The following is a 27,977-nucleotide window of genomic DNA, read 5'->3' as shown; positions in this document are numbered from 1 at the left end:
TGTTTCGCTATCCAACTGCATGTGTGGATATCTGATTTCATGAATTGACATTTCAAATTAAACCAATTAAGGTTGGTGACTGTGGTATACAGTCCTTGTTGTATTAATCCATGATTATGATGAAATCAACAAGTGTATGTAATCATAAAAGTATATGCACTTTTATGATTTCATGATAAGTGAAGTTTCATGAGTGGCTGCCTTTCCAGCAGCTCATGTATTTTGTTTTTCTACTTTCATTCCTTTCATCACTTTGCTGCTGTGAAATGTAAATTTCTTCACTGTGAGACTAATAAAGGCATAGCCAATCCAATCCAATCCAATCTTTGTATCGAATGGATTACTGAACATATGAGGTCTCACATGACCCTTGTCGTTATCATGGAAGATAATGGCCAAAACTAAGGGTCTGGTCTTCATCTCTCCTCTGGCTTTTTTCTGTTACTCATGCTGCTTGTAGATGTTTTTAGTTTGATGTCACTGTGCATGGGGATATTAAAGTGTCTGCTTTGTGTCTCAGCTCCCTCTCTCATTTTGGAATAGCTCCATCGATGCCGTGGTCAGCTTGGGAATACACACAGTAGAATTGCAGCAGCTGTATGGTACATACATTGATGCATGGTATGTATTTTTTAAACTTTGTTGACTAAGAATAGTGAAGTTGTTTGTTCCCAAATGAAATAAAGCACCAGTCTTGATTTTATTGCATTTGAGGATTATATGAAGCCTCCTTTCAGTAAAAGGCAATGACACCTTTCACGCATCAAAGCTTGGAAATGGGTCATTTCGGAACCATGTACAAGGGTTTAAGAATGCCCAAATACTAATCCATACTGAAATCTGCATGTTCCTTGAAAAAGCAAACTGAAGATAGTTCATTTCCTAATTAACGGTGAGACAGATGTTCGTAATTGTTCTCCTAAATTTGAAATATATGCAACACACATTTGTTCATTCACTGTGTCTGTTGATTTAAATTCCAAATGAAGCTGAACCACTTGGCTGTCTGTGCTGACCATGAACAAAGTCCTTTCGGACCCAGAGACAAAAATTAACCATTGGCACAGGATGCAAAATGCTGGTGTGCATTTTGTGGTCAGTAGCGCTGTAGTGAAGTCGCTCAGATGACAAGTCTTTGTGTACAGCTGAAGAATCGTGCAGATGAAGTTTAAAGGACAACCGACGTCTCCGGACAAGTTGTGTCCATAATTTGTAAAATGGCTTCAAATGACTTCCACTGAGCGTATTTTACAAAGAGTCCACCGCATATAGCTATATTTTACGTTTTAAGACTCACGCTGAATATTCCGGGAGTCTTGTTTTTAAGTTGGTGACGAGTCCTCACCCTGAATGAAGGAACGCCCCTCAGCGAGAAAGGACATACCTTGCATCACCTCAATGCATTTTGCAATACTTTGTTTGGTGTGAAAACTTCGTGTTGATGGCGAAATTAGAAGGAAAACACATAAATAACGCAATGGTGAATCCTTGTGTGCGGCACCGAGCATCTATTTGATATTCACTGACAAAAATTAATTAAATAAGGAATTAATCAGCCCGTTTCCACTGTTTTTTGTCGCCCTCATCTGCCTCTTTTCGGTGCTACATTTCCCCCCTCAAAATGACACGGAATAAATGCTTTAATCGATAGCAAACATGTATGCTTTCCTCTTCAGAACTATTTGAATCATATTCATAACTGGATGAGTAACAAGACAGCATATTCTCCGAATCTGAAGCCATTGTTCAAATTCTAGAGCAAGGCAATACGTCTTACCGTGACACCCCGAACATGGGGGCGGGACCTTCTGAAAATGGCTACTTCCGGTTTCAAATTGAAGTACTTTTTACACACTTTAAGTCATTTTTATTGGTGTTTTGCATTTGACTAAAAATATCATACTACATGTTTTGGGTATTTTAGATGCTATAAAACGTTTTTCTGATGCCAGTTAGGAAACAAAAAAGTGAAGTCGGTTGTCCTTTAAGGAAGGAAAAAAGTGTGGCATATACTGTAAGTATTGTATTTTCTCACCAAAAAGAAAACAAGTCTGTCCTGTTTTAATTTATAGGACAACCGACACATCCGGACAAGTTGTCTCCATAATTTGTAAAAACACTTCAAATTACTTCTACTGATCGAATTTTACAAAGACTCCACGGCATATAGCTGTATTTTACGTTTTAACACTCACGCTGAATATTCAGGAAGTCTTGTTTTCGAGTTGATAACGATGCCTGACGTGTTGTCACGTCTGGAATGCCCCTGACCGAGAAAGTGACACACAATGCATTTTGGGTACTTTGTTTGGTCTGAAAACTTGTTGATGGCGAAATTAGAAGGAAAAAACATAAATAACGTGATGGTGAATCGTGTGTTGCACCAAGACTACTATTTGATACTAGTTGACAAATTCCCAGCAGACAAATCAACCCATTTCCAAGGGAGCTTGGGCGCCATCTTGTGCATTTTATGGGCGTTACATTGGAGTCCAGACGTCTCAAAATGAGATGGAAGGACTTCTTTAATCGATTGCAAACATTTATGCTTTACTTTTCAGAACTATTTGAATCAAATTCATAACTGGACGAGTAACAAGAAAGCATTTCTCTGAATCTGAAGCCATTGTTTTGATTCTTGAGCAAGGCAAGACATCCTGGCATGACGTCACGAACAATGGGTGGGACCTTCTGAAACTGAAACTTTCTGAGGACATTTTGAAGTCATTTTGGGACACTTTAAGTCATTTTTATTGGTGTTTTGCATTTGACTAAAAACATCAGCCTGCATGTTTTGGGTATTTTAGATGCTATAAAACGTTTTTCTGATTTCAGTTAAGAAACAAAAAAATGGTGTCAGTTGTCCTTTAAATAACATTTTTAAAGAACATACTTTAAATCGTTTTGAACCATGTCAGGGACCGTGCTTTAATACAGTGGACGGCATTTCATGTTATCGAAGACACTTATTTAAATTTTGAGAATGATGTGGCAGGTGTCAACTACAAATGATTCATTCAATGCTGTGTCATCTTCCTCAGGTATTCCTTGGCACTTCTTTCCTGAAATTCGACAAAAGCAGAAAACATGAAGACGTCACTCTTTTTCTTGATGACCATCTTTGTGAGCTGCATGGTCCGCAAGAATCTTTGCCGGTCTATTTGCAGCAAACCGGTGGCACATGAGTGGCGCTTGGACCAGATCACCGTCCAAATAAACTGGACACTCATGGAGAACATGTGTGGAACCCCTGAAGACTGTTGGGGTTCCCATGGCGGAGATGACCAGAGTGTACCTTTTAACTTCCCACAGATTTGCCCACTTCAGTTGCAGAATGGCGACAAACTTGTTCTCGTCACCGATGAGATGGTGACGTCATACGGCGTCAGTCTTCTCAACGTGTCAAAGGATGATTTTGAGAGTTGTTCTGCCAACAGACTGACAGGAGATCAGTTCATTTTTCCTCGCCGCATAAACACGAGAGAAGGAATAGGGAGCAAGTGGCTCGAGCCGGGGCACCACTACTTCATTGCTCTGCATGACAAAGACACTCTGTTGTGTAAACACGGCTTGAGGCTCAATGTGCTGGTCAAGACGCAACTTTGCCAGGCCTCCCCTCTGGTCCCACTTTGTTCTGGGAAGGGTCACTGTCAAACACACAACTGGGAACTGACTTACTCGTGCCGATGTCACCACCGCTACTCCGGAAGGTTTTGTGAAAATTTTGACGCTTGTTTGGACAATCCTTGTAAAAACAAAGGGGTGTGCTTGAGTAGCGGCTCTGCGGAATCCAACCAAAGGACATATAAATGTCTGTGTCCTCCACATTTTACTGGTAAAGAAACTAAACCCAAAAATCACTTTTAGCATACTACCTTTAAAATTAACATGCATGACTTTTAAAGTGAAAAGTAGAATGGATTGAAACAATTTCACTCTAATTTCTTTCTTCCTGCATTCGTCCCTCTGATGCATTTTAATGACCTTGTTGTTTTATTTAATTTTTCAATCGACCAAATTTGTCCATGAATATTCATTACGGAAGGTGACAATAGAACAACGTTTGGCTTTGGGGCATTATCACAGCAAACTGGATCAAAAATCTGAAAACAAAATCAACTGGCTGCCAACAAAAACGGAAGGTCTTTGATAACAGCCCAGCAAAATTCAGGATTATTTGGCATGAAATTACCTTCTCAATTGAGCCTCATGCTAGTGTGACAGCACATTGACAAACTGCACTGCTTGTAATAGGGCTTGTGTGACAGTTCCTGTGTATATTATTTTTTGTTTTTTAATTGACAATATGGATATCATAGTCATCTACAATATGTGTCGGTAAGTCTTGATGGACTTGTTTAACAGCATCATTGCTTAGAATAAAAGGGGCAGCAGCTCAATGTGTTAGAATTTTTGGACCCAAGAGCAGCAGTTGAAAGATAAAGTGCAGAGATACCTTTGAGCAAGACCCCGGACTTGAAAATATTCAAAGTCATGACATGGTTATGCAGCCCCCGCAATCTGCCATCTCTCCTCAGACTGCAAGAGAATTTACCCGCAGGGATTAATAAAATATAAGGATAAAGAAAAAAAAATAATCTACAAAACTCACAAGACGGTTAGTGTGATAATTTCTCATTTACGATAACATGAGAGCCTTCAGATCCAGTGGTGGATTTGTTGGACACATATATTTAGCCAGAACTGAGCTTTTTATCAGATCCGCTGTCATTTGTCAAGCAAACAAAACCAATAATCAACAGCATACATTTAAAACGACTTCTTTCTTCAATGTGTACTTTTTAGTTTTGCATAATCACTCATTTTGGAGAGCAAATGTAACTTTTGTGTTTAATCGCTCTTTGTTGTTTGTCAATCTTTTTTATTTTCTGTCTTTATTTTAGGGCCAATCTGCACCGAATTCATTGGGAAGGAAAACTGTGACAAATTATGTCCAAACGGGACATGTGTTCATACGTCATCTGGCTCCTTCCAATGCATCTGTGGTGCAGAATTTTCAGGTTGGTATTTTGGCACAATGCCATTTCTCATGGTAAAGGTGAAAGCTGAAAACATTTTATCCAAGATCGGCATTTCCTTATGGCCTTTCAATTTGGACCTACTTTATTTGTCATCGTAATCATTGCAGCAGCCGCTTCAAACACACAAAGCATTATGACAGCTCATCTGCAGTTATAAAAAAAGCCGGGGCTGGCTAACGGAGCGTGTCGTAGTTTATAAAACAAAGGTTTACAGCTACTAATTAAAAAAAAATATATATATATAACCTTTATTCGTTCCACAATGGGGAAATTTGGGGAAATCACAACTTTGGTAATGCTTTTCAGTTTTCAGTTATCGGCTGGCTTATGTCCTTGATTGAAATAAGTGGGCGTAACATGTAAATATATATTGAAAATCATTTTAGTCGAGAGTGATGTAGACGCTTGTAGAACGCAATGTATGGTAGACATTCAATTATGATAAAAACCCTAACTTCCCAAACAATACTGTTCAATTCTGATTGACACCGTTACAGATGAATTTATTGAATTGGGATATTTAATTTGCCAATTGTCACGTCAAGCATTCCCCCCCCATTTGTGCTGGAAAAAAAGTCCTCCCCTCTTCCCAATGTGTTTCTTCTGAATTGCAAAAGTCCATTTTATCTCATGCATAAACCTCCAAATGCATCAATGTTTGTGAAGTTGTGACTCCCCTGTAAATATTGCCAGATCAACTAAACATTCAGCAAAACCTGTTTATGTACATAGTATTATATTGTCTGCTTTAATTGTATTCATTTTGATGTGGTGGGGGGGGGGGGTCCGGGTGGAGGTTAAATTGCTTCTATGTCTTGCGTGTTGACTCCTCAGGGTGCTTTTCCATAGTCATGCTTTGCTGCTGTCCCATCGGCTTCTTGGGAGTTCTATTAGAGCATTTGCTTCTGCCTACTCCTGTTGTTCCTCTCTGCTGCAGTTTCCTCATTAATCAAGCAAAGAGTTGGAGCCTGCTCCATTGCCGGCTGCCCTCATAGGCCAAAGTCAACGCACACCGAATCATGAGCCAAGCTCGTGGGATGTTTCAAATGAGATTTCCTTTTTTGACTGTCCTCCATGTCTTGGCTATCTGTTTCGAAATATTACCTACAGTCCTCATTAGTCCATTTTCATTTTGCTATGAGATGTTAATTGTCTTTATCTTGGTCCCATTTTGTTAGAGAAATAGAATTAGGAGCAAGTATGCAGTCATCACCCCTGTTAACCTTTCAAATTACATTTGACAGAGATAAATGGAGTTCCTTTACTTGGATACAATTTCCACAGGTAACCACTGCATTAATAAGGGCTGGTAATATGCCCTTTAAAAAGTAACAAAGCATTTTTGGTCATTTTGAGTTGGCAATCACTTGGCAGACTTTACATAAAATATAGGTCAAATTGTTTGGAGAAACAACTACGTATGTGTAAAAAACGAAAAACCTATTTTATGGAGTGCAAAATGATCTGTTGTTTAGGCAAGCCTTGAAGATAAATTTGAGGATATTGACTGCCACAACGAAGGCCATGAAATGCCTCTGGAACAGGGCCACTTGTCCTGCAGCAGAAAGATTAAAGTAAATGTGTATAGAAAGATTTACTGCAATGATAAATGTACAAGCACTTGCTGAAATAAACCCAGCTGAAATAATTCAGAAAAAATGACAAAGGGTACATTTGACAATTACCAGAGGTGAGCATTTTACAAAAGCTTGACCCACATAATTCATCATCTGTCAGCGGCCTGACCACCCCTGTGTCATACTTAGTCCATCATTTTTTTAAGCCGAAACAAAATGTAACAATGAGTTGGTGAGTTCGTCTTGTTATTTTAACCGCACTTCCATTATTGATTGCATCAGCAAATTTCATCAGGATTCAGGTGTGTTTTATTTACTCCTAAGGGAATGTACGTATAAACACACTCTTCTTGAAACTAGCCTGGAGATGAACTGCACATATGGGACTGGTGAAGATCACTTTCAGAGGCGGGAAAGAAATTAATTTCACAGTCAAGGTGTGACAAATTTTCTAAAAGTATCCCTACGGAATTTACGCCTCATGAAATCTGTCCGATCCGTAAACGAGGGCCAAGAGGGCTAATGGTGCACCTTCAGATTTCACCTAATCATGCTTTTCTGTCTCTTGCACACAGGCAGTATTTCAGCATTACACCTTATGGATGGGGGAATGCTAGACGCTAAGTGCATTAGAAAGTCACAAAACAAACGTTTCTAAACTACAGTCAAACCACCGTGGGTTGCTTTGAATTGCATGGAACACATAAAAGCACATCAGGACCGGATACACTTGGAAATACTATAACATTTCTTAAAATTATTTATACATGACATTATGTGTACATGATACTATGGGGGAGCTTGACGTAAACATATGAACAGACCGCATATGCTATGAAATCACTGAATAAACCATTATGAAAGATAACTAAAACATCACCATGTTTTCAAATTAAAAATATAAACCTTTAGGAAGCAGAGAAAGAGGCTTGTCAGTGTTTAGCGCTGCAGTAACTTCACCCAAAGGACAACAGAGTACGGCTCACGTTGACCCAAATGCTCATTTGTTCACCTGACTTGTGACGATCGCTCGAGTGCTAGGAGGCAGACCTCGAGCGACGGACTTTTGGTGTTAGGGAAGGACCCGAAATACACGGCGTGACAGGCTTGGGTGGATAAAGAGTCTTTACTGGAAACAGCATCAAATAATAACAAACAGGGATGAGTGAAGGAAGATAACTGAATGATAGCAGACCTGGCAACACGGACGTGGAAATGGCAATGACCAAGAATACTCCGACAGAAGACGGTAGTGAGCGGCAGACAGATATAGGCAGAAGGCACAATCAGTGAATGACAATCAGCTGTGGGAACCCAGGTGAATGATGATTGGAGGGGCCGTCTCCCAAGAATGTCGGAGGAGGTGACAGGAGGGGCGGGGCGCGCCCCGGATGGCAGCGAGATGTGACAGTGCCCCCCCCTCAAGGGACGCCTCTCGGCGGCCCCCCAGGTTTGGATGGGTGAGCCGCATGGAAGGCCCGGGTGAGGGATGGGTCGAGGATCCAGGCCCGTGGGACCCATTGACGTTCCTCAGGTCCATAGCCCTCCCAGTCGACCAGGTACTGCACTCCTCTGCCCCTGCGCCTGGAGTCCAGTATCTCCCGCACGGTGTAGACTGGTCCGTCGTCCAATATCCGGGGGGGAGGTGGGGGGGCGGGCGTGGGGGCTAAGGGGCTGGTCTCCACTGGCTTGAGGAGGGAAACATGAAACACGGGGTGGATCCGCATGGTGGGTGGTAGCCGGAGCCTCACCGAGACCGGGCTGAGGATGGCCTCGATGGGGAAGGGACCCGTGAAGCGTGGGCCCAGCTTGGCCGAGGACCCTGCCAGCCGAAGGTCCTTCGTAGATAGCCAGACCTCCTGCCCGACCTGGTAGCTGGGTGCTTGCCGTCGATGGCGGTCTGCCACCCGCCGGTTCCGGGAAGCGGTGCGTGACAGGGCGTCCCTGGTCTCCTTCCAGACTCTGTGGGCCCGTCTGAGGTGATGATCGATAGACGGGACCTCCACCTGGCCTTCCTGTGTGGGAAATAAGGGCGGCTGATAGCCACAGGCGGACATGAATGGGGACCGACCTGTGGCTGCGGAGACCAGGGAGTTGTGGGCGTACTCCACCCAGGGTAGGTGCAGGGCCCACGACGCCGGGTTGTGGAGGCACACGCACCGGAGGGCCGCCTCCAGGTCCTGGTTCTTCCTCTCCGTCTGTCCGTTGGTCTGGGGGTGGTACCCAGACGACAGGCTCGCCGATGCCCCTAGGGACCGACAGAAACGCTTCCATACCTTGGACACGAACTGCGGTCCCCGATCCGACACGATGTTAGTCGGAATCCCGTGGAGACGGACGACATGGTTAACCAGGAGTTGAGCCGTCTCGGTGGCAGACGGCAACCTGGTTAACGGAACGAAGTGGGCCGACTTGGAGAATCGGTCCACTACGGTGAGGACGACCGTCTTGCCACGGGAGGGGGGGAGGCCTGTCACGAAGTCGACGGAGATGTGGGACCAGGGTCTGGACGGAACCGGTAGGGGCTGGAGGAGTCCGGCCGGGGGCTGGTGGGAGGCCTTTCCACGGGCGCAGGTCGGGCAGGCCTTCACGAAGAGGGTGATGTCCCTCCTAAACCCCGGCCACCAGAACCGTTGGGCGATGAGTTGGATCGTCCTGTTGACCCCCGGGTGGCAAGCTATCTTAGATGTGTGCCCCCAGATGAGCACCTCAGTGCGTAGGGGGGGGGGGGGACGAACAGGCGATCCTTGGGACAGCCCCTGGGGATGGTGGTGGTTCCCTGGACTTGTTGGACTTTTCTCTCAACCTCCCACCTCAGGGCGCCCAGGATGCGCTGGGCCGGCAGGATGTTGGCGGTAGTCTCCTCCCTTTCTGCCGGCTCATGGATACGGGATAGGGCGTCGGGCTTGGTGTTCTGTGACCCTGGGCAGTAGGTGAGAGAAAAGTCAAAACGGGTGAGGAAGAGTGACCATCGGGCCTGCCGTGAGTTAAGTCTCTTGGCCGACCGGATGGCCGCCAGGTTCTTGTGATCCGTGTAGACGGTGAAGGGGTGTTTAGCTCCCTCAAGCCAGTGTCTCCATTCCTGCAGGGCCAGGACGACCGCCAGCAGTTCCCGATTGCCGACGTCGTAATTGGCTTCGGCGGGGCTGAGCCGGCGGGAGAAGAAGGCGCAGGGGCGTAGCTTCTGGTCGGTGGGAGAGCGCTGGGAAAGGACGGCCCCTACTCCGGACTCGGATGCGTCAACCTCGACCGTGAACGGGAGATCCGGGTCGGGATGACGCAGAACGGGGGGGTTGGTGAAGGCACGACGGAGGCGGTTGAAAGCCCCCTCAGCATCGGGAGTCCACCTGAAAGGGAGCTTGGTGGACGTGAGGTTAGTGAGGGGGAGTGCCTTCTGACTATACCCGCGAATGAAGCGGCGGTAGAAGTTGGCAAACCCCAAAAACCGCTGAAGCTGCTTGCGCGTCTTTGGGATCGGCCATTCCACCACCGCCTTGGTTTTGGCGGGGTCGGCCCTGAGCTGCCCCTGCTCCACCACAAACCCCAGGAACGGCAGAGAGCGGACATGGAAGTCACACTTCTCTGCCTTCACATAGAGCCGGTTTTGCAGGAGCCGCGCCAGGACCCGTCGGACGTGTTGCCGGTGTTCTTCTGCAGAGCGAGAAAAAATAAGAATGTCATCGAGATAAACAAAAACAAAAACATTGAGGAAGTCCCTGAGCACATCATTAATTAAATTCTGGAATACGGCCGGCGCGTTCGTGAGCCCGAACGGCATCACCAGGTATTCAAAGTGCCCTAAAGGCGTCTTGAAGGCTGTTTTCCATTCATCCCCCTCACGGATTCGGACCAAATGGTAGGCGCTGCGAAGATCCAATTTAGAAAAAATGGTGGCGGACTGAAGGGGCGCAAAGGCCGAATCCATGAGGGGGAGAGGGTATTTGTTGCGGATGGTGATGTCGTTCAGGCCCCGGTAGTCAACGCATGGGCGCAGGGATCCGTCCTTCTTGTCGATAAAGAAAAACCCTGCGCCCAGCGGGGAACGCGACGGCCGAATGAGTCCTGCCGCTAGAGAGGAGTCTATGTAAGTGCTCAGGGCTTCCCGTTCCGGTTGTGAAATATGGTAAAGTCTGGAGTCCGGTAATGGAGCCCCTGGCTGCAAGTCTATAGCACAGTCATACGGTCGGTGGGGCGGCAGGGATTGGGCGTTGTCTTTGCTGAACACCTCCCGCAGGTCGTGGTAGCAATGTGGCACGCCTTTGAGGCAGATGGCCTCGGGCGGGCCACCGCGGGAGGGGTTGCGCCCTGCCGTAGCCGACCGCAGGCAGTTAGCGTAGCAGTAGGGGCTCCAGCCCTGAATGGTGGGGCCCTCCCAAGAAATGGATGGGTCATGGGCCTTGAGCCAGGGGAGACCCAAGACCAATGGCGCGTTCCGGGAGGGCATAACAAGAAATTGGCGGTGCTCCACATGGTTGCCTGCCACTCGGAGCTTAAGTGGGGCCGTGAGGTGGGTGACCCGGGCTAATAATCGGCCATCCAGGTCGACGATCTCCTTAGGGGGAAGGAGATCTAAAAGTCGGCAGCCCAGCAGGTCGGCCAGGTGGGGGTCGATAATGCACCCGTCGGCCCCCGAGTCCACTAGTGCCCGCACTCTTTGGGAGCTGGAGGGGCCAAATAGTTCACTCTCCAGCTCCAACCGTGTGGCTCGTGTAGTGGATTTAGCCCCCAATGGATTCCGTTTCGGCGGGGACTTACATTGGCCGTGGGTCCTAGGCTGGAGGCCTCGGGCGCGACGAGCCCTCGGGTTGGCGCGGTCGTCTCCCCCCCCTATCACCATCGGTTCGAAGAGTCCCTCCTGGGGCTGCGCGCGGTCGCTGCCGGGTGTGGTCGACCGAGGTCGGCTTCGGGGTACCTCGGGCCGTCGGTCGCTCAGCTCCTTTCGCCGCTCTCGAAGACGCTGATCCAAGCCGATGACAATCCCGACGAGGTCGTCGAAGGTGGTGCCGGCGTCGCGGGTAGCCAACTCATCCTTTAGGTCGGAATTCAAGCCGCGACGAAACACCCCCCTCAACGCTCGGTCGCCGTAGCCGCTGCCAGCGGCCTGGATCCGGAAAGCGACGGAGTATTCTGCGGCCGAACGGGCCCCTTGGACGCAGTCGAGGATTCTCCCTTCCGCCTCGACCTCCGTCACTGGATGGTGAAACACCCGGCGAATCTCGGCTACGAAGTCCGGATACGAGGCGCACAGCTCCGGTCGGGACTCTCGTACCGCCAGCACCCATGATTCGGCTTCGCCCGCGAGCAGGCTGGTGATGAAGGCTACCTTAGCCTCATCGCTAACGTAGGCGTCAGGATGTTGTTCAAACACGAGCGCACACTGCATTAGGAATTGAGCGCAGCGCTCGGTTTCGCCTGCGTAGCGTGAGGGTTGGGGTAGCGGGGGCGTGCGCCTGCCCACGGGCGGGGGGGAAGGATCAGAGAGGGTGGCGATGCACTTTTCCATCTCCTTGAGGCGTTGAGCCAGCGAGGTAGTGGCGTGGCGCATTTCCTCAATCGCCTGGGCCAGCTGGCTCGAACGCTCCGCCTCTTGTACGAGGGCGGTAACATACCTGTCAACGCCGGCGGGGTCCATAGGTGGTCGGAGTATTGTGTGACGATCGCTCGAGTGCTAGGAGGCAGACCTCGAGCGACGGACTTTTGGTGTTAGGGAAGGACCCGAAATACACGGCGTGACAGGCTTGGGTGGATAAAGAGTCTTTACTGGAAACAGCATCAAGTAATAACAAACAGGGATGAGTGAAGGAAGATAACTGAATGATAGCAGACCTGGCAACACGGACGTGGAAATGGCAATGACCAAGAATACTCCGACAGAAGACGGTAGTGAGCGGCAGACAGATATAGGCAGAAGGCACAATCAGTGAATGACAATCAGCTGTGGGAACCCAGGTGAATGATGATTGGAGGGGCCGTCTCCCAAGAATGTCGGAGGAGGTGACAGGAGGGGCGGGGCGCGCCCCGGATGGCAGCGAGATGTGACATGACTTCACTGCATGCTGTCACAGATCAACAATTCCTCTTTTATCAGTCAAAACAAACCAGACAAATGCATTAATTTTGCTTTTTATGTCGTCACTGTGTACATGTTTTTCCATTCAGGTAAAAATAAATACATACAGACAAATAAAAAGGCACATAGCTAATGGCTCAATAAAATATTAATTTTTTTCTCTATCATTAATGTAGTACCAAAAACTGAGTATTTAAAACATATATCAAAACAGCTTGTTTTTTTCATTCTCTGTCTGATCTGAGTATGAATACTCTTCACTTCATAAACCAATTAGGGCTGTTGCAATAGTTATTCAATGTTATAATTAATGTATCCAAATCATAATTTCACCTGATATAAAATGTAAATAACGCATTGGATGCCTTTTAATTCATTTCAAATAGAAAAGTGAGAACTTGTTTTGAATTACATCGTCTTTGAATGAATTATATCACTTCAGGTGTCAGTTTATGTGGTAAACCGTATTAATTCAGTCAGCGATGCCGAGTTTACTTGAATGTGACCATCAACTTGCTACCAATGTATCTCCTTGCCTCTTTCTTGCTTGGGGAAGCATTTATTCCTCACATAGTTTTGAGTTAATTTGATTCAATCCTCACCAATTACCTTTAGTTAGTTAGTTTGTTAGGTGTTATGCAAAGCTATGATAATTCAGGAAAGTTTGTGGCGAGAACAAGAAAAAAATTGTATGGCGAATTCACCACCGGAGAAAAAAATCCTTGTTTGTTCTACATACTTGGTCAACAAAGATGATTCTGATCATGATTAACGCAAGGTCCAAATATATGGCGAATTGTATGTAACGAATTTGAACCCTTCACCCTGCAACATAGCGAAACCTTTTATGTGCGTCTTCATTATGCCTGGCACTATTTTTCAGGGAGAACCTAAAATATTAATATACTGTACAAACAAATACACAGATAGTATTTAATTTCGCCCAAAGTTTATTTTTATTGGTGTTTTTTAATGTGAAGAAACAAAGAAATCAGATTTAGAAACCATTTTCATCTAGACTAGGCATAAATTAGGCATAAGACAAAATCACCTTTGGGTTTATTTCATCTTATGACCATTAATGTGTGAGGAGGCTTGACTCAAGCAGCAAGGGAGGTCATCGATCTTCCATGACCATGCTGAAGTGTCCTTGAGCAAGATACCTTAAGCCGAAATACTCCCATTGCCTCAGTGGGAGAATAAGGAAAGAAGGTATACGGTGAAAGCGCTTTGAGTGCCTTGAAGAACGAAAAGCACAATTCAAATGAAACCTTTTTCAATTATGACGTTTGATACCTGGCAGTTTCTGAATGACATCACAGTCAACTCCTTTCTTTAGCTTGATAAACATTGTTCCATAAAGGTCACATTTTCTTTTTTGCAGACCCGCCTTGTGAGAGACAATCAACTTGTGATCCAAATCCATGCCGAAATGGAGGCATATGTGAGGAGACTCCCACCGGTCTGGTGTGTCATTGCACTGAAAGCTTCGAGGGCCTCTACTGCGATTTTGCATTCGCTGTTGATTACATGTCAAATTCATGCCAGCAAGATCACATTTGCGGTTCAAGAGAAAATGTGAGGACTTGTTTTGCCTTATATGTTTTATATCGCACATGGAACTAGATATATCCTCTTGAAATAGGATCAAAAGGCTTGAGTCCAAAGGCAGAGGCAACTAATATTTCCTCCTGAAGATGAGCAATGGGAAAGAGTGGTTGCTGCAACTGAATGTTTCCATTGATACACAACATGCCATTTTTTTTTGTTTTTGTTTTTTTGCATATGCTTTTGTTTGAAAGCCCCTCTATGGCCTTTTGTACAATGGATCTAATAATACATGCATTGATCGATACATTGCGTATTCATTTAAGGCCTAATGATTTGACACAATGTGATCGCGTTTTTTTTTTGGCAAATATAATAACTGTGATTTCAATATAGTTTGATATGGTTCTCTTACATTATGGAATGTCCTCCTATACGTATTTGTCATCTCCTTGTTTATGATGATAGTAGTACAGCGTGTTCCTCCGGAGAAAAAAAAATCCTTGTTTGTTCTACATACTTGGCCAATAAAGATGATTCTGATCATGATTAACGCAAGGTCCAAAATATCAATCTATGACAGATCAGAAGAGTGCAAAATGTAATAATCACAGTTTAGAAAAGGCTCTCAAATTCCTCATGCTGAGGAGCATGCACAGGCAAACCCTTTTGTACCGCAGTATACCTTTATTCTGAAAATCACAACTATATATATATATATATATATATATATATATATATATATATATATATATATATATATATATATGCTTTCTTGTTACTCATCCAGTTATGAATATGATTCAAAAAGTTCTGAAGAGGAAAGCATACATGTTTGCAATCAATTAAATAATTTATTCTGTGTCATTTTGAGGTATCTGGTGGGGGGAATGTAGCACTCAAAAGAGGCAGAAGATGGCGACAAAGCTCCATGGAAACGGGCTGATTAATTCCTTACAATTTTTGTCAGCGAATATCAAATAGATGCTTGGTGGCACACACAAGGATTCACCATTGCGTTATTTATAATTCCTTCTAATTTCACCATCAACACGCATCAACACGAAATTACCGCAAAATGCATTGAGGTGATAAAAGGACTGCGACAGTATGTCCTTTCCAGGTCAGGGATGGCCCTTCAGTGGCGTGACGTGAGGACTCGTTACCAACTCAAAAACAAGACTTCCAGAATATTCAGCGCGAGTCTTAAAACGTAAAATATAACTACATGCGGTGGAATCTTTGTAAAATACGCCCAGTAGAAGTCATTTGAAGTGATTTTACAAATTATGGACACAACTTGTCCGGAGGCGTTGGTTGTCCTTTAAATGGGTACAGAAAATCTTCCACAAACTACTAAGTGGAGATTTAAAGAGATGGATATTGCAAATGGAAAATGTTAATATTTTTGGAAGTATCTCTTAATGACAACTGCAGTCTCGTTGAGTAGCCAGTTTGAACATAGTGTGAGTTGTCTTTCTATACCAGGTAGAAACGGTGCTAAAAGCTAAACGATATGTTGCCTTCTCACATCACATCTCACACATACACAAACACACACACAAAAAAAATTGCTTCGTTTCAAATTTGTCTGAACATTGAGGCCTTTGGTTTTTTGTTATTCATTAATCTCCTTTAAATATTAAAATGTGTACAAACAGTAAGTTAGGAATTCACTCGAACCTTGACTGAGGCACAATTCTACCATTACAAAAAAAGATAGCATTCAGTCATGCGTGAAATCCTGCCTTGTTTTCACATGACCTGGTTTGTTCTGTCCCTGTGTGCAGGCTTCTGAATGTGCGCGTGCAGATGGTAAAGTGGTCCCAGCATGCAAGACAGAGCGGCGGAATGTGTGCAGGCCATCACCATGCCTCAATAATGCCACCTGTGTGCCCAGGGGACTTGATTATGTGTGCAGGTGAAACACAAACCACACACAGGGATCTAACGCTGACTGTTCTTTCTTTGTAACTGCTTGAAAATAGTGCCAGATGCAATTTTTGTCATAGCCCTTCAATGTGAACACGCAATTTTCACTTGAATACTTCAAATGGCTTCCGGTGCTGATATTCAAAATATATTTCATAATGGCCGTATGCCAACAATGCTAAATAATGCCCTGTGTGTGTCTTTAAAGCCATCCTGAGTTTATTTCCAATTAAAAAGAAAGTTAACATCTTGCTTTTTAACGACTGCCATGGAACTGTTGTTTGTTTCGACACTCAAGCGAGCATCAAATTGTTTATTCAATAAATTAAAAAAAGGTACTTCCTCTAACAGTTTTAGATTAACTAAAGTACTCAGATGTGGCCATTTTTGGCAAAGACCAGCTCCTAGTAATTAGTGGAGCACAACTGCTAGTAATTTATGTATGTATGTATTTAATATTTATTCCAAAATAACTGTGGTGTGGTGTACCAACAGACGGCATCACACCCTGTATATCACGATTAGGTTGAAAACAGATGCTGCATATATTTCTACTCAAAACTAATATTCTAATTAAAACGCAGTTATTTTTTTTACAACTAAATATGAGGCATTTCCAATATGCACTGGAAAGCAGTGAAAGAAAAGCTCTCATGTCGTGACACATTGTTCTTTCAGCTTGCATTTTTCGTCTGTCTGACTTTATTCTTGTAGCTTTCGTTTTTCACTTCTCTGCACACCTGCTTGATAGAGACTTTTCAAACTGAAACATTATTGTAACACAGGCAGCAGATTATGTCGTGATTAATAGTGCTTTGTAGTGCCATTGAATCACAGTATAATGACTACCATAATTGGCACCTGTCAGGAGGAGGGAAATGAAGTTTTTGTGATTCGTGGTGAAAACTGATTAAAGTCGGAATGCTGGAGCCGATTCCAGCCATCATTGGGCAGTAGGCCGGGTACACCCTGAACTGGTGGCGACTCAAACGCAGGGCACACATAGACAAATAACTATTCACTCACTGATTATGTTTTTATACTGTGCTTTTATCAATCAATGCATATTTTTCATTCAGATTCATTCATTGCCATTTTGTTTCAATTGGTCAACTTATTTCGAACATTTCACAGTCTATGTCACTCATGAGGAATTGAACTCATAGGACTCAATATCAACACATGAATCTTTATAAAATGTAATTAGGAGATATACACTGACTAACATCTATCAGCTGACACCTGAGGTCCCATACCATGAAGTTGTATATACATGTAGAAAAATATGCATTCATATTTTCTTTGAGGCAGGGTGTTTGATAAATTATTTCATTCGTACAACAAAGTGGAAAAACATATGACTCCAGACACGGTGTAAAAATATAGTTTGTTAGCGCCTGAGGCTTGGGGTGAAATGGTTTTCTGACACTCACCTCCTTTCAACAGATGTCTGCGGGGCTTTTCAGGGAAGAATTGTGGAGAAGTAATTGACTACTGCCGCCTGCTCAATATCAAGTGTCTAAATGAGGGATTGTGTTTGAGTGTAATTGCCGGATATCAGGTGAGTAATTTAATGTCTCGGTCATAATCAAATACTCTGAGGTCCCAGAAAAATGTCTCATGTTGCACCTGGAAGGATCATGTGAGCTTCTCTAATACGACATTGATTAGTTTGATTGTGACAGATGCCTCAAATTAGCTCAGTGTATTCATGACTTTTTTTCGGGACGCATCCAGAAAGTGAATAAGAAGAGTCTTTGTTTTATCTAGTTTTTAACAGAGAAATACAACAAATGTCACTGATAGACATGAAAGATGCCGGTCTACACTGTTTTTTATCTGACACATAAATCTTAGTTTTATGCTGTATAAGTAATAGTATGTAAGTATTATTAAAAGAGCAAATCGTAACCACCGCTATTATTTATTTATGTAAGTATTCTTTATTTATTTATTTATTTATTTGTTTGTTTGTTCATTTGTTTATTGTAATCTTGTGATTTTAATACATATTGTTTGGCCTGCCCCTCGCCAGTCTCTTCATTTTGTGTCAACGCGAAGATTCACACTAGTGTCAGAAATGGAGAACATCTATTTCCCATCACGTGATCGTGAACTGCAGTTGACAGTTTTGGAAAATAATGCAATACAATACATATTGATTTATATAGTGCTTTAACATCAGGTGAAGCTGAATAAAAGCGCTCACCATGGACAGATATCAAAGACAATGACATATAAAACAAACATTGTGTTTTTAGAATGTATAAAATTGAGAGGTGAAACCTGCAATTAAGTGATTCCAATAGTAAATATCTATGTTTTGACTGCCTTGTAAACATAAGGTTTGTGTTTGTTTGTTTTTAAATATTATTTTCTCGTATTGATAGATGAAATGTATTCCTATTTACTGTGATATTGTAATTGTAATAAATCACTCATGGTTTAATCACCGAATGGCGATGTCATCATTAGTGTTGGTTATCGTTCTGAAATTTACACCCCAGCTCTTTACTCATAAATGTCAGGATCCCACTGCTCAAATTCAGTGTTGTCGAATGGAACAAAATAAATGAGTGGCACACCTTGTTAAATTTACCTCCACGCTGGTTTTGCTGCAGTGTATCTGTTCACCAGGATGGATGGGAGATTTTTGTCAATACGTGAGCAATGCCTGCATGATAACACCCAACAGATGCTTGAATGGAGCCACGTGTATTACAACAAGCCAGATGTCGTCTCCTCCAGAGTACGTGTGCAAATGCGCAAATGGATTCACAGGTGAGAGAGCTTTGTCTTATCTGTCCTTACCAGAGCATGCCATTGATTGAAGGAAATTAGAAAACGCTTAGAAAACGCTGAAATCAAAAAAGTATGTTTTGTTATTTATCGGCAGTGGCGGTCCGTGCATTTCACACTTAGGCCTTCAGTGAAGTCCTACGTAGTCCGACTTGAACAAATATCCCTCGTAATACCATAATTTATGACACAACGGCTGGAGATATCATTTACAAAAGCACACGCACGCAGTACTGGGCGTGGCATCACCTTAATCGTCCACAACACAGGCTATTTTCCGGAGCAATTACACATCAATAAATCTGCATCAACAATTAGAACTTGTCACTATACGTGATACTGCAAACACTTAAAAATAAAAGGAAATTTAAAATCATTTGTCCACAAAGTTTTATGAAGTCCACCAAGAATATGCAATCTTTAACAAGATTTTACGCTAAATTACAAAATGTCAGTTTAATATAAGAAAAACAACAATACGTTCACAAAACGAACTATTTGTTGAAAATAAAAGTAAACAAATCTTTTTCATTTGTTCTTGAGAATAGGCTTACCTACATGCGACAGCGAGTTGTCCTCTCCTTCAGCCATTGTGGGTTAAAAAAGCGAGTAGATATACTTGGTTTTTCTGCTAAAGTTTCCGGGTCTGATCTGTTGTCAGCTTGGTTGAATTGCATAGCGCTGCCTCCGATGAGGGCTGAGGTAAAGTGAGTATCCAATCACAGGACGCGTACGTCATGTTCAACGCGAGGCCCTCTAGCTGGCCTTACTGTGCCAACTCGTGATCTGATTGGCTATCGCAACTGTATATCAACTACATGTGCCCGTTCATGTACAGCGCACAGACGCCCTCACTGTTGATTCTGAAGGTGTCGGTCAGATTTCATACAGCCTGGCGACACAAACTAGCTGAATTCTGATTGGATTAAAAACTCTGACTTAAAACTACAACACTGAAAGGAGCATAACCAAATGGATATAATATAACATCAAGAAAACAGTATGTAGAATAATTATATATATTTAGAAAAAATACTTTTTTAATGAAATTGACTTTTATTATAATTGTGTGTGTTTCATGCAATAAGCCCTTTAGTTGAGTTGCAAGAATGATGCAAATGTACGCACACATACAGAGTGACGGATTATATTAAGTAGTACATGCTTTGGCTTTAATTTTCCTCATCTCTTGCCTTGATTTCGGTACAAAACCAAAGTCCCACAACATGCAGGAGTTCATATGTGTCTGCTTTAAGTCTTACAAATCAGTTGACTTATCATATACTGTACACCACTGATCTTTTCTTTGCATAAATTTGACTCAAGGAATGTCGTCGCACGTCCTATTGAAAAATAAGGATCATAACTTCTAGGCTTCATATTCCCTCGATTATTCTAATGCCGTTTTGAAAATCAACTGTATCCTGCAGTTCACTTTTCTTCGCTGCAAAATGGTTTTATCTGTCTATCTGCTATTTCATTTAAGATGAATGTCTTTAAATGGGAACTGAGTTGATTTTTTTTTAAATCCCCACGAAGCCCAACAAGGACTTGCAGTCTTCAACAGTGACTTACCTTGACTTACATAAAGTTAAAGGGTGAGGTGGAACATGTGGAGGACAATTCTACCTAATTAGGAAGGCTCTGTGACCGCAAGTAGGGTAAATATATCATACTGAGGCCAACATTGTTGTGGAAGTTTAGGTTCCTGCTGTCATGTTTGCAACAAACTGTGATTAAGTGCCCGGAAAGATGGGCCTACTCCCAACTCAAGGTCTCTTCTTGTCAGTGACTTTTATCCCTAAATTCACTACCGCAGGTGAAAAACACCACGTGCAGGGGTGGAGGGAGACACTTCCAGAGGTTCCACTTAATTTACCTACTTGTCATTTGAAGTACTGTCGCCAATACATTTAATCGGGCAATCCACTTCTTAATTAGCTATCATCTTAGAACACGGATAAAAATATAAACGATACCACCCTGCTCTCAAAAACAAACAGGTGACACAAATCCAGAGGGGTGATTATGTAAATTCTGAATGGGAAACTGTTCTTTAAATAGGTTGGAAATGACTCGTTAGAAAAACTACATCATTATAAGCCTGAATATAAATGGCATGCCATAGTTTCAAAGCATCATCTATTTGGTCATTACCGTGCTGTCCTATTCCATTATGCAGAATTATGTATAAAGAGCAGTTCAAGACAAACTTTGACAAGAAATATGTTGCTTTCAGATGAACTCATTTGTCATGTTACATATCTTCAAAAGCCCATTCTGCGCCCATTCTGCCCATCTTAGTGATGGATAAAATTCTTCATTTTCCATCATCGTGGGATTTTATTTCGTAATTTATTTATTTGTGGTTCTTGATTTTTTTATCCACGTGGCATAAAGAAGCTAATTTAGTTCCTAGCATTGCCTTGAAAACTACATTGTACTCTAGCATAGATCATAACTCTGGGTATACTGATAGAGCCCCGGTATGGAGGTTTTATTTATTGTGGATTTATTTTCCATACTAGTTCACCAAATTGAAGAAGGCTATGACAAATTGAAGAAGACTATAACAGCGACTATTTTCCCCTTTTAGACACTTCAATGCAATGCAATGTTGCAATCTGTAATTAACATTTACAGTGTGTCTGATGTAAATCAAAGGCCTAATAGGTCACACCTTAATTAAAACTAGACTGCCACTGTATATGGTAAACCGGATCAAAATGTGCTTCTGTTTTATCAATTGTCCCAGCAATTTAGTTTGCAGAAAAAAAGGACTACAAAAAGAAAAGTTAATAAATACACATGTATGTGTATTTTGACAGGTGTGGAGTGAGTTACCACAGCAGACACTGTTGTCCATTTATTTTATTGTATTTTTTTAAACATGCATTATTAGGTAGCAGAACTGAGCAACCAGTCACAGATTTCCAGTTGACATTAGGTTAGCCTGTACACTTGTCACAGGACACAGAGGAAAAACAACATGCTTGAAAATCCACGTAGCTTATATCTTATGCAGTATTTTATTGTTAGTGTGTTTTGTGTAACTGATACACTGGATTACCAATTCAAATTTCCCCACAATCATCAAATATATATATTTTTGGAACGTTCATGTCAATCAATTTTGTATAATTGTAATTTTTTATTGTTTATATCATGAATGAAAAGCTTTTTTTTTGTTTTATTTTTTGTTTTTCTTCCTTCTCAGGAAGACACTGTGAGACAGAGATCAACGAATGTCACTCCAACCCCTGCCGGCACAATGGCATATGCTTTGACCTAGTAGGACACTATGAATGCCAATGTCCCACAGGTATCTAGTTTTTGCCAAGTAGGTCTATGTGCATAGATATTGGTATTAGCAATGGTAGCAAGCAATAATATAAACCTTTTGTACGTGTGCGTCGTCAACATAGCCTCTGAGTCTTCGCCAGTGACCTTCTGGCCTTTTTAGTGTTCACAGAAAACCCAAGGTGATTAGCCTTTGCCACGGGCATCCCTCAGCTAAAACACAATTTGACAGAGGAAATTAAGCTGGGGAAATAGGCATGATTAAATTCTGCATGTATTAAATATATTTTTTGTTCAGTCAAATAAAGGGTTGCTTCTTATTTCACTCTCCCCGTGGAAGATTATATGGGATCATGTCCCTGTTCACTCTGGCCGAAAAGGTGGGTCATACCTGAACAGATCATCAGTCTTTTTCACCGACGCTCACATTCACAATGATGGACAATTTTGTTTGCTTAGGAATTCGGCTTTTGTACAGATGGACCCTTCAGTGAATGTTTCATATGGTTATTGCATGAAATTATAGCAATAGAGAAGTCACATAAGAATAGATCGAACTTCACAGAGAAAGGACTGAGATGAAAGAGATTCAAGCATAGTCTATATTTGAGAAATCAGTGCAAGCCACTCTTCCACAGGGTTTCCTCTTTTCAGAAATAATTAAAATGTCTTTACTTCTGCATTCCAGGCAGCAATAAAAAGCCGAGAGTGCTCCAGACATTTCTTTGTTGACAATTTTGGACCATGATTGACAGCAGAAATAAATCACAAAGCTCATTAACAGAGTCCAATAATGCATTGAAATTGTGCTCATATATCTCAAAAGTCCCATCAAAATAATTTGCCATTAATTGCTAATTTTACCTCACCGGCTGAGACCTGAATTTACAATCACAAAATGCAAAGTGATGGAGCCCTCGTGAGGGCTGTGTGTTGTTGGCAGGGCATAGAGGGTATCTGACAATTTGGTTTCCCCCTTGAATGGAGTATTCATTGGAGGTGAAAATACGATATTTGTTTTTTCTTTGACGAATTGACATCACTGGTCAACACAGAATATGCTTTAAGTGATACATGGAATAACCTTTATAAATTTCTTTTTATTATTATTATTACTTTTATGTTATTCCATGAAGAGTTAGCAAAATTAAGTTAGCGCTTTAGGTTCAAAGGAACTTAAAGTGAACATAACTTGATGGGGCTACAAAATTTCACAGTGTACCTCAAAATGGTGGAAAAACCTAATCTCCAATCTCTAACCAATAACCAGAAACCAATCTCTTTTTGCAGGCTTTCTTGGGAAGTATTGTGAATTGGACATTGATGTGTGTGAGCGAAACAGCCCGTGTCCACCAAAGACGCTGTGTTTGGATCTCGCCGATGGTCTGAAATATACCTGCCGTTTGCCTTGCCCTTCAAACCTACAGGTGGGCAATTTTTTTCCCTGTGGTTGTCTACTGCGGCACACTCCAACAATAGTTAGGCTCTTTGCTTTGTCTTGCCTTGTCTTAATCTGTCACCCAATTCTTGATAGTGGGCATGGGTGACTAGTGGCAAGCCAGGAATACTTCAATGGCAATGGGTGAAATACATATGTATTCTGTCAAGTAATTTGGAACACAAAATTATTTCTGGTATTTACAACACGCAGGTGTCTCTACCATTCACAGGACTGAAAGTATTGTTTCAATAAGTGGTTACGATTCCTGGTTTTCATTCAGGTGGCCTGGGTATGATAATTATAATCATAGGTGTCGGTGCTCAAGGGAAGCTTAAAAAATGTTGTGTTTTCTCTGCTCCCGATGAACTGTCATGCAAGGTATCTTTCATGTATGGGCAATAGAAACATATTTGAAGAGAGAATTCCATCTGTGGCGAGCAATACTGGAACATTTATTAAAAAAATAAATAAAAAGGCATGGTGTGGGACTGTTCGTTCAGTGTGACGGGCTTTATGGATGGACTATACAAATTGTCTAAACCTTAATACTCTGTGTGCATTCTTCTTTTTCCTGCCATTTCTTGCGAGAGAGCTCTCAAGATCTTTTGCCCTCTCTGGTCATTGATCTTTTCTTGAAAGACATGCTTAAGATGCAAGATAACATAGCAAGTGAATACAGTAAAAAGCACAGATCGATATTCATGTGTATCATGTCCCAGTAATGAGGCTCATTCTCAGGCTGCCAGGAAGAAGAAATGATTAGAAGCTATATTGTAAAATAATGACAAGATTCTTGACCAGGGCAATGTGAGTCATTATATATAATACAAGATAAAGTTCCTTCATGTTTTCAGATTTCATATCGACCTAACCACCTTCTTTCAGCAGCCATGTGCCAATGGAGGCCGCTGTGTGTTGAATAACGGAAACAGCTACACCTGTATCTGCAGCCCAGGCTGGTCAGGACATAACTGTCGCACAAATGTCAATGATTGTGTTCAACATTGGTGTCAAAATGGTGCCACTTGTGTAGATGAGATTGATGGTTACAGGTGAGTGTTTGCATCGACTGTCGTCTTTGTGCTGCCCCGTTACTTCAGTGTCAAAACTGGCATTTACCACCTCTGTCATAGTTAATTAAAGAATTCCTTCAGAAACGATGCAGCCGTAAGGAATTGTCATCTCTGTCCAGCTGCATTTGTCCCATTGGATTCTCTGGCTCCTTCTGTGAAAAGGATGTTGATTACTGTGTGGACCACAGCTGCTCAGAACATGGGATTTGCGTGGATCAACGGTGGAACTTCACCTGTCGTTGTGCTCTTGGATATCAAGGGGCCCTGTGTGAACTGGAAACAAATGAATGTGACTCCTCGCCTTGTGCAAATGGGGCCACATGTGAGGATCTCATCGGTGACTATCGTTGCAACTGTTCCCCAGGCTTTGAGGGTAAGGCATTTAGTACAAATATATATATATATATATATATATATATATATATATATATATATATATATGAAAGATCACCAGCCAGAGGCGAAAGTGAGAGGAGCTTGAAATGTGTCAGTAATGATTTTGTTTAATTCCAATCTCTTGCCCAGAGGTTAGTCATTTCGAGATTCACCAATTTGCAACAAAATGTTCCCATACTAGAGAAGGCAACATTAAGAATAGAATACATATGATCGTAATGGGCGGCCCGGTAGTCGAGTGGTTAGCACACCGGCTTCACAGTGCAGAGGTCGCCGGTTCGCGTCCCGGTCCGGCCTCCCTGTGTGGAGTTTGCATGTTCTCCCCGGACCTGCGTGGGTTTTCTACGGGTCCTCCGGTTTCCTCCCACACTCCAAAAACATGCATGGCAGGCAGATTGACCACTCCAAATTGTCCCTAGGTGTGACTGTGAGAGTGACTGTTGTATGTCTTTGTGTGCCCTGCGATTGGCTGGCAACCAATTCAGGGTGTCCCCCGCCTCGTGCCCGAAGACAGCTGAGATAGGCTCCAGCACCCCCCGCGACCCTAATGAGGAATAAGCGGTACGGAAAATGAGATGAGATGAGATGATCGTAATGTTACTAGTAAAGCAACACAAACCCATTTCAGACTTAAATTTCGTCAGGTGTTTACAATAGTGATAAATCAATATGTATTGTATATTGTATTGCGTGGCATTATACTGTTACCGTAATCACGGCGCCATTACAAAGGCAGAATTTTAGTCTGGTCTATGTTTGCAAGATTGGTCATCAGCAGCCAATATGAGTTGAAGCCTATTTAAGGTTGGAATTTACTTTTAATGTGTCTATCCATCTTTTTCCCACAGGAAGGAGATGCGAAGAGAATGTGAATGATTGCTGGTCTAAGCCTTGTCTCAACGGTGCCTTGTGTATGGATCTGATAAATGACTACATTTGTCATTGTCCTCTTGGTAAGTGCCAACTAGATGCGAATTGTTATTGATTTTGTTTACAAAAATACAATGCTATTAATTATGCCTCCACAATGCTGTCTGCCTTGAATGAATGTTTGAAGGCTTTTTTCCCCCGTCTGTACTAATTCCTTCAATAGTCATAGTCACTGCCATATCACGAGTCAGGTGGGGTTTTGGCAAGTTCTTGATGTGAAAATTGTGACTTAAGTGCACAGGGAAATAACACGGCCTACCTGATGAATATGAAATATATCTGTGTGATTAAAATGCATTGATCGATTTCCAGTCAATGGCCAAGGTCACTGTGGCCAACGATGCATGAATTACCGCTACTTTCCTTTCGGCATTGCGTGAAAGGATGAATGAAGAATGAATGGCAGATAAAACAATATACAGTGGGGCCTCGGTTTATGAACACCTTGTCTTACGAACCTTTCGGTTTACGAACGTTACATTTATGAAAATTAAACCTTGGCATTCGCACTATTTTCGCGATACACATTTTTCGACGGAAGAACACAAAAGCACATGACCGAACAACATCCCAGCCGGCCTACCTTTCCACACCCTCTTTCTATGAGTGCACACGTCGATCGTCTTCAACGATACTTTTGCCGTTATGGGACCGAAAAAGATGCCACCACAGGCTCGTATCCAACCAAAGAAGACAAAAAAACAAAATAACAGTCGAGGAGAAGAAGGAGATCATTGAGAAACACGAACGAGCTGACATCTCTCACGCTGTGTGTTACTTCGCTGAGAGTAACTTTCTACTCCCATTCTACAAATAAAGAGCCACCATTGCTACCATCCTTCGCAAAAAGCTTGATACAAAGGCGTTATTTAGTCGATGCTTTCACATGACTAATGACACCGAAATTGTCACATGCGAGTTGACAACTGGTGGGGCCGCCGCTCCCGACCTCCGCCAGCCGAAGAAGACACAAAACAAAATTCCAGTCGAGGAGAAGAAGGAGATAATTGAGAAACACGAACGAGGTGTGCGTGTGATCCCCTAATCACCGATACTGGGACATTTCAACAAGTCGCTGTCACCTCACCAGTGACACGATTACGACGCCTCGCTCCTCGCTGTGTCTTGTGCTGGAAAGTCCGAGAGTTTGCTTTGCCCGAGGTGATTGTTAGCCGCGATCGCATAAGTTTGTTGCTTTCCGTGATCGCGAGTGTGCCATTTTATTTTGCCTACCTTGACAGGCTTGTTGTAATGTTGTAAAATCTCTGCCAGCACCTACGGGACTCGAAGTGGATGCAGATGACATCGAGAAGCTTGTTGCTGACCATAATGAGGTCCTCAACACAGAGGATTTGATTTGCCTTCAAGAGGACAAACAGAATCAGGCCATTCAGGAGTTAATGTGCAGGCTTTTATTGAACAGTTCCATCCAAAAAAGGCTATGAGAATAATCAACATGATGAATGATAATGTGATGCCTCAGTTTCGTAAGATCTTACAAATCAGAAAGCAACAGGTGTCAATTAAGAGCCATCAACGAACATCACAAATGTAAATAAAGTAAATTTATTATACAGTACAGTGTATTTTTTTCATTACAATACAATAGCACATTTATTATACGTAGAATAAGGTATGTTGTGTGTAGTTTTAAGGCTTATTTAGTTGAAAATTATACTTTATGGAGACCTGGGAACGGATTATTTTATTTTAATGGTTTCCTATGGGATTTTTTTTGGGATGCACACCTTTCACCTTACACACTCTGCCAATTAAGTTTGTAAGCCAAGGTCTCACTGTATACATCCTTCCAAATGGGCAGGATGGTTTGACAAATATGATGAAATACAATTTTGTATGGCATTTTTT

The 27,977-nt window shown here is 42.6% G+C and overlaps 1 protein-coding gene across 7 annotated transcripts in view; it reads left to right on the top strand.

Annotated features, from left to right (window-relative positions):
* Positions 1-27,977, top strand: part of eys (EGF-like photoreceptor maintenance factor) — a 149,977-nt gene that overhangs the window by 6,783 nt on the left and 115,217 nt on the right. For 5 of the 7 annotated variants that reach the window (XM_089011451.1, XM_089011450.1, XM_089011446.1 and 2 more), the window contains exons 2-13: positions 521-621; positions 3,042-3,835; positions 4,905-5,021; positions 14,074-14,267; positions 16,028-16,158; positions 17,616-17,730; positions 18,791-18,950; positions 22,186-22,290; positions 23,559-23,695; positions 24,595-24,761; positions 24,902-25,155; positions 26,027-26,131. In XM_089011451.1, the coding sequence (XP_088867577.1) occupies positions 3,088-3,835; positions 4,905-5,021; positions 14,074-14,267; positions 16,028-16,158; positions 17,616-17,730; positions 18,791-18,950; positions 22,186-22,290; positions 23,559-23,695; positions 24,595-24,761; positions 24,902-25,155; positions 26,027-26,131 (2,233 nt within the window). In that variant the 5' untranslated portion in view covers positions 521-621; positions 3,042-3,087. Of the gene's footprint in view, positions 1-520; positions 622-3,041; positions 3,836-4,904; positions 5,022-14,073; positions 14,268-16,027; positions 16,159-17,615; positions 17,731-18,790; positions 18,951-22,185; positions 22,291-23,558; positions 23,696-24,594; positions 24,762-24,901; positions 25,156-26,026; positions 26,132-27,977 lie in introns of those variants that run through there. The other 2 variants (XM_089011447.1, XM_089011452.1) reach the window with 2 other exon arrangements.

Source organism: Hippocampus bargibanti, linkage group LG13 (assembly GCF_051943395.1).
Source record: "Hippocampus bargibanti isolate YZ-2025 linkage group LG13, ASM5194339v1, whole genome shotgun sequence".
NCBI lineage: Eukaryota > Metazoa > Chordata > Actinopteri > Syngnathiformes > Syngnathidae > Hippocampus > Hippocampus bargibanti.
The sequence above is the reverse complement of the archived record's forward strand: the minus strand, read 5'-3'. Positions and strand labels throughout refer to the sequence as shown.